At 37.2% G+C, this 14703-nt stretch overlaps 1 protein-coding gene across 1 annotated transcript in view; it reads left to right on the top strand.

Moving 5' to 3' along the window:
* THSD7A (thrombospondin type 1 domain containing 7A) overlaps window positions 1-14703 on the top strand; it is a 208456-nt gene that overhangs the window by 152436 nt on the left and 41317 nt on the right. The window contains exons 12-13 of the mRNA XM_075705432.1: window positions 2188-2291; window positions 12864-13058. Of these exons, the coding sequence (XP_075561547.1) occupies window positions 2188-2291; window positions 12864-13058 (299 nt within the window). The remainder of the gene's footprint in view (window positions 1-2187; window positions 2292-12863; window positions 13059-14703) is intronic.

Raw genomic sequence — 14703 nt, 5'->3', positions numbered from 1 at the left:
GAGAGTTCCCATGAAACCCCTCTCTGTTGCAGTGGTGCAAGTAGAATTTAAGCTTATGTTAGCCAAAATAAATTGAGATTAAAGAAATGTGTTGCTTTCATCATCTGGTAAGAATTATCTTTGCAAATTCATTAGGACATCACGCTATATATAACTGAAAGATATGAAAGGTTGTAAAACAGCATTGGGAAGCTACCAAAATCAGTACTCCAAACATCAGAGAAATATATCTCAAGAACTTTTTCTAGTCAATACCAGAGTCAGAGTTTTATCTTTTAAAATGGTGGCTGCTTCTCATTGCTTTAGTATCTTCAGTATCAAATTTTACCTGAGCTAGTGCATGATGATGTGCTGAGCAGAAGAGTTGCTAGGGAGTTGTAGATGAGGTGATTTAAATTTCATGATACAAACTAATACTAAAAATATTTTCTGTATATTTCCTTTAGTATCTTTCTGACGTATATACATGCTGTTACAGATGGACTCCCCGACTCAGCTTGGCTCATGCCTTAGTTTAGATACCGGCCTGTAGAAGCAAGTTACAATGAAACTTGTGCAAAATCATTGAGATAATTTTAAACATGAGAGCAGTCCATGGTTTGAGCTGTGGACATAGCATTTTTTCCCCCCACCCTGAGTAATTCAGACAACTGTGGATTATTTCAGAGATGTGACAATAACCAGACTTGCCTGGATTTGTTATGTTTAAGGCCTAGGGTACTCTGCAGCACTAGAAGGGAACTTTGTAGCAAAGTTTCATAGAAGTTTATATTAATGATAGAATAATTTAAGCAGCACAATATTGCATTTCTTATCAAAGTTTGTTGCAAGTTCTTTTTGTCTGTGTTTTATTTTGATATGGTCTGGACCCATATTCACATTGTGTTGTATCTCTTGGTTGGCTCCACATTTGCAAGGTGCTGCCACTCAGCTACTGAGGCCCCAGGTGTTCTGGGATTGCCTGAGGCACACTCGCTGTCATTTAAACCCACTGTCCCAATGCTTTGCTGTAGCTAGGGTCCCTTTTTGCTCCTGATTTCTCTTTCTGGCATAGTGTTTGGAAGATGAAGCTTAGCAAAGGAATTTGTTTGTTGTGAAAACTTTACCCTTGCAATCATATCATTTGAAATTTGGGAAAACAAAAGAAAAATCCTAAGACTTTGCTCATCTGACCTCATCTCTGTCTGTAACTCCAAGACTTGTTTGTGCTTCAAGCAAGGCAGAATTGTTCCATTTGTTGTGGTGTTGCAAGGCATGCCTAAAGGAGGGGAAGAAAAGACCTGGGGAAGAGGAAAGAAGAAAAAGAGAAAGAAATGCATTAACACCTATATGTGACAGTATTTACTGCTAAAAGACTTCCCCAATACTGCATGAACCAGAAATCAACCCTGGAGTCTTATCTATGGAGTGTATTTGGGAAACTTCAACACCTCTTTACTTCACTGAGATAGGTGGAAAAAAGAAAGGAAGGAAGGGAAAGTGAGAAAGAGAGGAGGTTTATTAGGGCATGGTAGTATTTAAAACTCATCCTTATTTAATGGGTCCATGTTGTTTTTATGAGATGTTAGTGTCACTTCGCTAAATCCACTTTTCAGATTTTATTATGTCATTTTGTTGACTGGTAAAATACTCTGAGCATGCTCAGATATAAATCCATAGCAAATGAGTTCTTCTGTTAAAAGGGTATTCAAGTCACATCATTTTATTTTTTTGTATAGTATTCTTTTTTGAAATTTCTTTCTCACATCGTGTAGTGTCTTAATGCGTCTTAATGTGTCTTAAGTATCTTAATGCTTTGTATTAATGTATAATCCTCATATTGTGGTTTGTATGCATTGTGTATTTGTTAGGTAGTGTTAATGTACCTTTGTTATTTGAAATCCTTAAAAATATATATGGTTTGGTTTCTCTTCCCTCCTCCTCCTCCTCCTCCTCCTCCTTCTCTTTCTCTTTCCTCCCCTGTGTTTTAATGGCCTAATCCTAAAAGGAGCAAAAAAGTTTACAGGAAAGAGAGAAAAGTTTATGGTATTGTTACTGTTTGTTGTGAACTGGCTGTGACCAGTTAGTAATAATAAGCAATAGCTTACAGTGGTTTCTAATACTATCTAGCACTTGTGCTGCCTTGGTTTTGATTGCTACAAGTTTAGATGGATTGTTTGAAGTTGATTATTTCTCCCCTCATTTCAGGTGGAAGACCCACAAGTGGCGCAGATGCCAGCTGGTACCATGGTATGTGCGCCAAGACAGTCCAGGAGCACATGAGACTTGTGGACCTGGGCTACAAGCAAGAGGTTAGACCCTTTGTTTCTGTCATATATTCCCCAGAAATCTGTAGCTGCACTGGTGTGGGAAATACCTAAAATGTTACTCATTATAACCTAATTAATATTAATTTTATCTATGTGCATCAGCAGAGGAACATACTGAATGCTAGTATGGTAGGGTGCATCCTAACCAGTATTTGGCAAATGTTTTATTCATAAAATATCAGTATTAAGTTATTTTTAAGTATACATACCGCATTAGTGACTAATTTTATGGTGGTGTTTTGTTCAGTTTATTTCACAATCCTCACCTGAAGCAAGTTTGCAGAGGTGTTTGTGGAAAATATATTTTCAAAAAGAAGAAAAAAATAAAGGGATGGGTGACTTTACATGATTCTTTTTGTGAAAAAGGTTGTGTAAATTCACCTGTGAAAATGTGACTTTTTCATGAGGCGACGATGTGAAGACATGTTTATGGGTATATCGATTAGACCGAATATAAGACTTTTGCTCCCTGTAAGTGTTTGTTCGAAAATTTAGGATCGGAGAACCCTACAATAATTTTGAGTTGGAAGAACGCTCTGGAGGTCCCTTGGTCCAACCTTCCACCCACAACAGGGCCAGTTTCAAAGTTAGATCCCACCCAGGCTAGAGCAGGTTGCTCAGGGCCATGTCTCAACATGTTTGGAGTATCTGCCAGGATGGAGATAGTACAGCCTCTCTGGGCATTTGCTCCAGTGCTTGTCCAGTCTAGCACTGCATTTTTTTTTTTCCTAATATCTAAGCCAAAATTTCCCTTGCTCCAATTTGCGTCTGTGGCCCCTTATCCTTTCACTGTATATCTCTGAGAACAGTCTGGCTCTCTCTTCTCTATACCCTCGAATTAGGTAGTTGTAGAGAGCCATGGGAGCATGAGAGATGCTGGACTTTGCATTTACACTGTTAAAGTTCAGTGGCAGCCCATTTCTCCAGGCTGTCACAGTCCTCTGAATGGCAGCCCTACCCTCCAGGTAGGTATCGACTGCTCCTTTCAAGCTGGTGGTGTCCTCAAACTTGCTGAGGATGCTTTCTGTACAGGTTGTTGAAGATGCTAAACAGAATTGGCCCTGGAATTAACCACTGAGATGCAGTGCTCTTAATCAGCTGCTGGTTGGACTTCAAAACCGCTGACCCTTCGAACCCAGTGATTCAGACATTTTTCTGCCACTTCCATTTGATAACAAATAATTTTAGCATCCCTATCCAGCTTTACTGTCACCTGTCTTCATAGAGAGTTTTGTGGATTTAACAGAACTGTGTATGTGTGACTCTGTTAAGTATAGTCAGGAGACGGTTTTTTAGGCGCATTAAATAAATTCAGTATGAAAATAATTGCAGTTCCTACTTATTGGGTTACAGTAATTGAATTGCTTTGAACTACTAGTTAACACTGAATTCCAGGAAGGTTTTTTTCTTTTGCCTTTTCTGAGTGCAAACCCCTATCCATTAAAACAATATTGGCTCAGCAGATTGCGGAATTCCTGAGCAAGGACACTGCTAACTGCAGAAGTGAAATGTTCTGGTCATTAACTTCCTTGCAGTATTAGATGAGGTTATGGTATACTTAAAGTCATAGAGTAAATCTTAAGCTAGTAACTCCTACCTCTTAGTCAGAAAGTGTTACAGGAGATCAATTTAGGGCTTACCACAAAATGAAACCTGAAGGTATTGCTTGCTAATAGAAAAGACTTTTGGCTGTGGTAATTCTTTCAAAGGTCTATCACTAAGGCATTCTATTTCTAGCAGCTCTGGAAGATACATTCAGTTTACACAGTAAGAAAATACGATTTCTGTCTCTGACGATAGGAGTTCAGATAGTACAAAACATCTTCTGTACTTGCGTGGTAGTACCTAAATCTTTTAACTTTGCCTCAAAGTCAGTTAATAAAGATAGCTAACTGTACTGTGTGCAAATTGTTTTTTATTATTCTTGTGTGTCATGAGACTTTCCTTTTTTTAAACTGTAGTTTCAATCATGTGTGGTACACGCACATGCAGAATAATACATTATTTTGGAATTACTGGGCATACAGTTTTCAAATCTGGTGAAATAGATTGGCGGAATCTCCCTCTGGTACTGCACAGAGTTTTATCTTGCAAAGGCTGATATATTCAAGCAGTAGTCTTGTTCCTACAAGCAGATATAATGGAAGTAGCTCTCTAGTGTAATGTGGTCAAGTAGTAGAATGAGCAATCGTTAATTAAGAACCCTGCGAGCAGCTAAGCCTGAAGAAAGCAGGTGGTTCTGATAGAATTCTGTAAATGTTTCTGAGATCAACTGTTAGAAAGGGGAGATTTTTATTTGCTCTTGCTTTTTATTAAGTCTATCCTATGTATACATTTTATTGTAGAACTCACCGAGAAAGTTATTTAAATTGGATAACCAAAAATTATTTGTGTCTCAGTCCAAGTATCTAAACATGAATCTAAATGTTGTCTAGCCTGTTGCAGTGGTGAAAGTTACAGGCATTAAAGACAGGGCCTTTTTTGGCCCAGTATTTTCCCCATTGATGTAAATCATGTAAATTAACATAAAATGTAACTTTCGAACACAGCTATATTATGTATCATGTCTCAGTGTCTTAATATCTGACAAGGTCTTGAATATATCTTTTTTTTTTGTGCTCAGTAGCGTAAACTGATATTCTGTAGGAGCTAAATAAACTAGTACAGGTTTTCTTTAGATTGAGAAAAGTAAAATATTTTCTGTTTTCTTGAACACCTTTACAGTGAATATGACTTGGAAGTAATAGTTGAATTTTTGCACAAAAGTAACTTTCACTTTGGAAAATATAATTCTGCATGGTTGAAGTTTTATTTACTTCAAACCTCAGAAAATTGCATTTTGAACATGGATAGTATGCTAACATATTCCCTTTCCCCTCCTACATTTCAAATTCTGCCATGAAAATAGCCATGTGTGAATTTTCAGCGGTGCAAATTATTTTGTTTGGTCCCCTGCACAAGAGTTGATTTCATGCAAGGTACTCACTGAAGGGTGGCTGACCTGAAAGCAAGCATCTGGTGGACTGAGCTCTGCCCTGGACAGTATTAGAAAGATTTCACCAGTTTCTGAAAGAAAACTCTGGCAGAGGCTTTGTCCCCTCTCCCTGCTAATTCTTGGCTCCCTCCTGCATACTTGGCTTGTCATAAATAAAGTTTCTACAGACTATGGAAAACCTTGCATGACAATATGTTATGAAAAGTTCTATACTATAAATCATTTATTTAAAGATTATTTTGTGATGTAGATACAGAAAAGACCGAGCTACTACTCTGCAAGTCCTTTTAACCACCCCAAAATTAGGAAATGCTAAACACTGAAATAAGAAATCCATTTGGTGTAACATTCTGATACTACATTTATAGTGTGATACTGGAATAAAGATATTTTAAACAGAGCATTTAACTGTTGGTGATTTCTGTACAAATGTTTACCATACTGTGAAAATGTAGACATAGCAGCATTTCTTTTTCAATTGAAAAAAGACTTCTCTCTCAAATTTCTGATGCATCTGAATGCAGAAATCACACATTCATTCATCCATATGTGGTAATTTACTTTTGATGACAAAATGAAACAATAATCTTATAGAAGTAATCTCATCCCTTTGGTTTCCTGTGGATTGTCCTTTCATTTTGTGTCGATACTCAGTAGAGCAAGTAATTGCATTCTTGTGGGTGAGAGCAGTTCTCAGTTCCTCTTTTTCAGTGCAAGGGGATGTTGCCAATGCTATTAGTTTATCCTATTTCTGGTCTGATTGCCTGCGCACACTGTAACACATAATGTATCAGCAAATGTGTTAAATGAAAGAATAGCAATGTACACCAGGGAAAAGGCACATCTGACTATGCATTCATTAGCGGTTTATTTTGAACAAAATAGTCTGCACTGTTCATATTTTAGTTAGATAATTAAATCTGAAGGAAAAACTAGAAGTTAGAAATCACTAAAAATGACTGGTTAGGTGTCTGATCTTAAGAGTCTATGAGTAACTAGAGCATATGCATGCCTCGTTTTATATCACAGCTCTACAGTTTACATTTACATTCTTTAGCTTTTTTATCACATTGGTCTTGCTTGACAGAAGAGATACTTGGGTGAATCATAAAGTTTAGAATTGTGATTCATTGTTGAAGACAGCTCTGTTTCTAGCTGTCTTGCATAATGAAGGTTTTGTTACAAATCATGTCACTTTAAATGAACATGTCACAAAATTAGAACTTGGGTCAATGCAGAGGAAAGAGAATAAAAGGGTTTGGTGGGTTTTTTTGTGTTTTAAGAACATATTTTTTTTTAAGAATTTTTTAAAGATAAAGTTTTTTAATTATTCATGCAAATGATGGACAGGTTTTTATATCTAAATCTAAGCAAAGTAACATAGCATTTAATACCTGAGCAGCAAATTCATTGTTGTAGTCATGAACCTTATATGAACAAGGCAGATAGTCATGACGATTGTGTTGAATTTCTATGATGAATGAAAATTTGCAGTCGTATCACTGGTAAAATACCTTTTAACAGTAGGTAAGCCTAGCAGGAATGTATTATAGAATTGTGGTAACTTAAGACTTCTAACCGTCTCTTGTTCAAAACCCTCAAGAGAAGATATTTTGGGCGCATCAGCAAGGCACTGTATCCAACAGGAACAGGAAGTGTAGAGAAAAGCCATATTTTACTGCAACAGCATTTATGTTGTGTTTATTTTTGTAAGCTGTTTCTCAATTATCAAGAATAAATTGACCAGATGTCTTGATGAGTCACCTGAAACCCAGGAGGGAGAGGCACAGAGTGTTGGCAAATACAAAATGCCAAAAAAAATACAAAAACTAGAACAAGAGAGTAAATTCTTGATAAAGCCAGGCTACTAGTATTTGATGGGGATGTGGGCTATAAAACTCACTGTGAGAGGAACCTGCTCCAGCTAGGGTGCGCTAGGAGATACTACTTTGTATTCTTAAGGCTGACATTTATTAGCACATAGATAACTTCAAAGTAGTGATCTGCTCAGTGAGATAGATTAACGTATGAAGTTTGAAATTGTGAACAACTTAGGCAGGTATGTGTTGTGCTCATTTCTTAAAAAATCTATGTCAGTAAACAGCTCCAGTGACTTCTGAAGGAACTTAGAAATACAGTTCAAATCCCTTTTGAATTGTATAAGAAAGCCTAGGAAACTTATTTACTAAAAAGGCTTGTTTTGCCAGTAGCTTCTGCAGATTTAAGTAGGGCTTGTTGGACTGCATCCCAACACTAGTGAAGAGGACATGTAGCTAATGAGAAGTTCAAGTGCCCAAACTGCAATAGCCTAATCACGTCATAATGTATATGTACGGATGCACATGGTAAGGGCTATCCCAGTGACCAAAAAGAGATTTGCAAAAGGATGCACAGCCTGCTGTCCTTTCCAGCCTGAATCTTCCTCAGAGTTTTGTAGGAGGAATGGGATGAAAATTGTGAAATCTGCCAGCATATTCTGTGTCGTGGTTTAGCGACTAAGCACCACGCAGATGCTCACTCACTCCCTTACCCTGATGGGATGGGGGAGAGAATCGGAGGAGTAAGAGTGAGAAACACTCCTGGGTTGAGATAAAAACAGTTTAATAACTGAAAGAAAGTAAAATAGTAATGATAATAGTATCAATAAAATAATAATAATAATATACGAAGCAAGTGATGCACAATGCAATCGCTCACCACCCGCCGACTGATACCCAGACAGTTCCCGAGCAGCAATCGCTGCTCCCCGGCCAACTCCCCCCCCCCCCCCCCCATTTTATATACTGAGCATGACGTCATGTGGTATGGAATAGCCCTTTGGTCAGTTTGGATCAACTCTTCTGGCTGTGCCCCCTCCCAGTTTCTTGTGCACCTGGCAGAGCATGGGAAGCTGAAAAAGTCCTTGACTAGCATCAGCAGTACTTAGCAACAACTAAAACATCAGCGTGTTATCAACATCCTTCTCCTACTAAATCCAAAACACAGCACTATGCCTGCTGCTAGGAAGAAAATTAACTCTATCCCAGCTGAAACCAGGACATTCTGTAATAGCGAGAGGAAGGTTATTTGTAAAATTTAAGCAGAAGCTTAAGTAACCTGGCTGTCAGAGAAAATATCTGAATAGCTATACTTGACATCAGTGGGAATTGGTCATTATTAAAGAGCTGATCCTGAGCTCTCGCTATTCTTCATTCTCAGGGTGTATGTAGAGTTATCTGGACGACAGTGGAGCAGGGGAATCGGAGGAAGCTTCCTAGGGTGGCTGTGAGCGCACGAGGAAGCCTTGCAGGCTTGTTTGAGCCATGGGGAGGCTCGGGGGCAGAACTGGTGGTCAAAAGCACTTTCCTCTTGCTGTAGCTAAGCAGGGACAGCAGCCTCCCTCTCTGGGCATTGCTTATGGGGGTGGGGGGATTTGCTCTTTTGGGGGTTTCATGCCCTCTTTGAAAGCAGAAGAAAGGAGACAAAATCATGAAGGACTGCTGCTATAAACTACTACTTTAACATCATCAAGACTTAACAGATGAGAGTGCACTATTGCCTGGTTTGTATTTTAGTCACTGCAAAGGACAACCAGCAGCTTCAGGTTTTGTACTGAAGTAAGAATTTGGACAATGGTGCCCAAGAGCAGTATTTACTTTGGAAATTTTTTTTTAATTGACAAAACAAGAGCCAAAATCTCTAGACAGCTTCATCAGAAACACATTGTTATTCTCCTTGGCACATAAGGAGCTCTTAGGCTTTTCACAATATTAATTGGCATGTGCTCTTGATTAAGATACTTTGTGATAGAAACATTTCATCATGCAGTGTCTAGTCTGCTATGTCCCACAGAAAAAGAGATAAACATAGATGAAATCATATACTAGGCAGCATTGGTAGTAGGTGTAAGAAAAGCTAGTGTGCTGAAATAATTCTTGCCTTTCTGGAAATGAAATATAATATTTTTGTTGTTAAAAATACTTAACAATTGAAAAAATGCTATCACAACTGTGTTGTAAAGCAAAAGACATAGAGCACGTTCATTTATAAAATACTTTCATTTCTAGGTGTAGGGGCCAGTGAATCTCACATCTCAGTGAAACTTTAGTGAAGTAAACTAATGATGGTAACACTGGCAAGGTTTTTATATAAACCCACACATAACAAGACTTGTTAAAATACAGTCTTAATGTTTCTTTATGCCAACAACAAATATATTAGCCTGTAGTCCCCTGTGGCATGGAGGAAACAATCCCATCAGATAAAGTTTTAATTACCTCCAAGTCCCTTGTCTAGAAAATTTAGACTGCTGTTTATTTCACACCTTTCTTCTGGGAGATAATAATTGTTAAATACCAAAACAATTTTGTAAGTGAATGCTTTCCATGTTAAATTTCATTTTTTTGTTAGCAGTACTCCTGTTTTATGTTTTCACTTAACAATTACTTAGGCTTAATTCAGTAATAGAAGAACCATGCTCTTTCCACTTACTGCTAATGTCTGTAATAAATATAATGTGGTTGTATAGGCAAAATAATTAGTCTGGCACTGCATGGCTTTATAGTATTTGAAGACACTTCTCTGTATAGTGAGTTTATCATTGATCTCAACGATTTTTACAGAATATAATTAAAAAAACAGGGGTTTGATCAGAGAGGCAGGAGATGAGTTTGCCCAGATTAGGTTGTGAGTGGAAAAAGTAACTCCACTAACGGTAAGAGCATTTCAGATGTCAAGTAAGACATTTACCTGGCCAAAATAATATATTAATGGAATGCATACAGTTGTCAAAATCCCTACTTTAAGTAACGGAAGAATACTCACTCTTCAACAGTCACAAGGAGTATAAACCTTTCAAATTGATACTTGAATCTGTAGAATAACAATAGGAAAATTGAATATAGAGCCAATCATCCAGGTCTTGTCAACCAGAAGTAACATGAATAGTTATGGACAGGCACTGTGAAAATTAACATTCAGGAATTGATTTGGTATGCCAAGCTATCCTCTAATTTGTGTTGTTATTAAGGTGAAATATTTAGGTCTCAAGAATGAAGAGTTTTCCTGCTTTGATTGCTACAGTGCATCTGACAGTTAATCTGGGAAAAAAACAAAGTGTTAATCCTCAGGGGAGCTTCTTACCTGGGTCTGCTTGATGTAAATTAGATGCACTAATATGAGTCTGAAAAAATTTATGACAGAGTGGATAGCTGCCCACAGAGTAATGTTTAATAACCAAGAAAGATGAGGGAATGAATATTGGCTTTAGAAAAACTCAATTTAGCTAGAAAGAAAGTATATTCTTCAGTAGACAATGTTTATGACCTATCAAAGGACTAGATGGAGACACAGTATCTAAAATGGGTATTAAACTTTTGAAGAAGGTTATTAAAAGTTATTGGGTTAATCAGTGGACTATCTTTTAGCCCTTGGCTAGGTATAGTTTTCATTGCTAAAAATGGTGGCCTATATCTCCCTGAGAATGCAGTGAAGATAATGCAATTAGTTTTGCTGATGGCATGCACATGCTAAGGTCAAACTCAAGACAGAGGATTTAGGTTTGACCTCTGTGAATTTCCATATGCACCAGGCTGAACTGTGTTTTTTCCTCAGGGAGACTGATGTGTGTTATTAGCAGAGCATCTCACAAGAATCCAAAACCGTAGCCTAGGTTTGTAGTGGAAGAAAGTGGTTTGACTTGTGTTTTTCCAAAATATTTGCGTAATTATAGAAATCCTATGGTAGGCACAGTTAATGCATCCTTAAAATAGTTGTATGGATTTTCAATTTTCAGATATTTTTTGCTCATTGTATCACTATAATTATATCTGAAGAAAAAAGGGTTTCCTCATGTAAACTACACCAATAATAATAGGACTTGGCAGAATAATTGTATTAGACAATGTACAGCTGGTCAGTCCCCCAACAAGCACAACTTAACGCAGTACTGAGCCTATTACAAACAGTGCTGGCAGCCCTGCTCCAAAGAGCACTCAAGGATCAGGGAAGTTGTTTGCTTAGCATCCCTGGATAAACAAACGCCTCTCCCTTTCACAGTGTTTTACCATAGACATGTGGCAAAACCAATTCACTTTGGGACCTTTGGATATATTTTAGTAGGCACATGATGAAATGGACCATGTGGGTCATCAAGTTCAGCTTCCTTACAGTCATCATGAAGTAGAAATTTAGTTTAGAACTGCCAGACAAAAAAACTGTTTTCAGAAACCATAGGCTGCTAAACCTTTACAATCACCTTACAACAATCTAAAAAGAAAAAAGAAAAAATTTCCTCAAGTATTCTTCTTTTTTCCTCCAGGAGGAAATAGTCACTTATAGCCAGTTTTCTGTTTTATTTTGAAACTTCGCAATCAAACCTCATTTTTCTCCAACAGTTGAACTTGATTATGCCATCATAGTTTTGATGGTAAATTTTACTTTTTTTTTCAATTCACATGCCGATAAAACAATTAGTGTCAGTACAACTGAAGTGCTATGCTTAAATTATGGAATGGAGTATAATATAAAACATGATATTCCGTCATATGTATGCAGAATGATATATTGTGTTCAGATGCAATGTTACTGCAACAATTCATGACCCAAATTACTTTCAGTCATTATGGGATACTGCATATACTGTGTGCTGTCAGATGCCAAGAAGCATAAATATAATTCTATTGTGTAAACAACTAGAAGTTTCCAATCTTGTTACTGCATAATAAATTTTATGTTGTTTTGGTCAGGGAAATAAAATTAGAATAATAGAAAGGTTAGAATAATAGATAAGCAACCAGGTTAAAAAAATTAAAATTATCCATGAGGAACAGTAATAGAGAACTGTTAAGGACTGTATTAATGAAACAGCCTTATTCTTTGTGAATTATTATGTTCCAACTTCTTCCTTTTGTGCCACCTGAAGTTTTCTTAAGAAACTATTTTTTTCTTGTAAGTAAGAAGCTTTTATTCATGATATGGCTTTCCTTTTGCAAAACATTGTAGCCCTATTGGCTGATACTGCGTTCCTAGCAAACATGGTTTGTCATTCAACCCTTTTTCAAGACTAAAAATTGCTGAAGAACATCAGGCAGCAATACTGTTGTGGGTGGTTAAGTGGTATCCAGAACTCAAATATATTTCTAAATGTTATGTCTGCCCCTTTTTCTAACATATATGTTGCTGATACAACTTTATAGCTTATAAAATATTCAGCTATTTAACATGGCATTGCAATTGTTTTAATGTCTGAGTTACAGACTATATCTGTAGGAAAAATGGTAATATGAAAAGTGATATAACAGGTGTGGATAACATGGTGCAACCTTTATAATATTTACAGTTGTCTGTAAAATTTTTTTTTTCTGGGCAAGTCCTGATAAATAGAAATTTAAACAGAATCTCAAAAAAGAAATGACAAATGTATTCGTTCAAGATACAACTGATTACAAATATTAGGTTGTTGTATAGCTATTCTGGGCTTTCAGTGTGATTTTGTGGTAGAATATTGTAGACTTACTAAGTTGAATAGAGACATTCATGAAAAAACTGCTGAATTATACTCCATCCCTTTTTGCTTCCAGCAATTACTTGTCGCAGGCAAGACGGAGGACAGGCTGACATCAGTGAGTGCCTTAAATACTCTGGCTCATTACCATCCTTAACACAGACGTGCCAGATTCCCTGCCAAGATGACTGTCAGTTTACGAACTGGTCAAAGTTTTCTTCCTGTAATGGGGACTGTGGAGGAGTCAGGACAAGAAAACGCGCTCTTGTTGGTAAGAGTAACCAGAAAAATAATGCATCTTTTATTAATTATTGCTACTGTTTTGATTAAAACCTTCATTGTTCTGAGGTGCCCTTATGACAAGCAAGCAAAGTTTGTCATCATGGCAGAAAGCAGTCTCAATGTCACTGTCATGCTCTATATACTGTTGGTGGAACAAAAAAATAACCCCTCAGGTGAACACACTCCTGCCATATGCGTTGGACTCTTGATCGTGGGGAAGTGGCTAGAGAGAAGATGGGAGAACATAGGAGGCCAGGGTTGCATTTAAATGGAGCGCACATAGTAAACTGCAAAGCAGACCATTTCTTTGCTTGACAGGCAAGTCAGCATCGTCTGTAGTTCCAGGGAGGTGAAAAATGTAAAGCAGCATAATTAACCAACAATCTGATCCAGTCTGAGGAAATAAAATAAAAAAAAACTTCACCTGCATTTTTGTTGAGCCCTGTGTTATCTTTTCACCAAAAGGGGCGCAACTGTTTGCTATTTAAAAGGTTTTCATACCGTGTTTATTCCAAACCCTGATTCTGCAGCCTGCTTCTGTGCACAAAAAGGTCAGGAAGGTTGCTGGTTTATGGTTTATCGTTTGTACAGAACTATGTCCTTGAGATTATCTTTTTGTGCTACGCATTTAACAAATAGACAGACCTCTGAGGTTACACTCTCAAGCAATTTCTCTGAGTTACAGCTTAAAATATGAAAATAATTTTTCAAAAGATTTTTTTTTTGCTTAAACTTTATTTTACTGACAGTTTTCAGGCAAATGTTGGACAATTTAGTGAACGTTGAAAAGCATGTAACTCACAAACACTAACTGATTGGCTTAATGGTGTAAAAAGCCAAAGACAGCAATGTCCCTGGAAACCGCTTGAGGTTTCAGTTAACAGAATAAAAAGTTTTCCCAATTACGTCCAACCCCTTGCCACAAACTTTTCCTTGTTCCATGTGATGGACACCCTTCCACACTGAAACATATTTTTCTTCAATTTCTTTTTAACCTTTTTAATATATTTTTTTTCTTCTGCATGAAATTAAGAGAAAAACACATGCTCTACTTCTAAATCATAACTGAAACCTCAAGAGTGGGACTTGGCCTCTGTCACAGCACTATTTGCCAATTAGTCTGTATTGTCTGTGGCAGAGGAAAGCTAGCTAAGGGGAGTGCCCATTAGCAGCCTCAGAAAGAATGTGATAGGATCCAAACCCTATCCCCCGCTCCATCCTCCTGTAAATCAGACGACCTGTGGACAATGAATAATTCATGATCTTCAAGAAGGCTCACTATAGCTGTCTTATAACTCCAGTGAACTTTATGCCAGGTTTGCTTCCACAAGGGGAAAAGTAAAACCCTGACTAACAATTTTTTTTTTTTAAAAACAAAGCAAGAAAGAATAGATTCTTTTACCACACTATTAACACTTTGAGATACTTCCGTGTCCTGAGTTAAGTTACCCCTTCAAACTTGCTAAGACTGCAATATATGCTGTGGTGTATTCTCTGTGCCAATGTGCTACCCAGGCTAACATCTAAAGCTGACTTGGAGTGAATTCATCATTATTTCTGGTGAAAATGAGGAGGAGAAGTATATTTTTAGTATGAAGTTGTGCTGTCAAAAGAAATATAAATATTTTTTCAGG

This window comes from Pelecanus crispus, chromosome 2 (genome assembly GCF_030463565.1).
Source record: "Pelecanus crispus isolate bPelCri1 chromosome 2, bPelCri1.pri, whole genome shotgun sequence".
Taxonomy (NCBI): domain Eukaryota; kingdom Metazoa; phylum Chordata; class Aves; order Pelecaniformes; family Pelecanidae; genus Pelecanus; species Pelecanus crispus.
The sequence above is the reverse complement of the archived record's forward strand: the minus strand, read 5'-3'. Positions and strand labels throughout refer to the sequence as shown.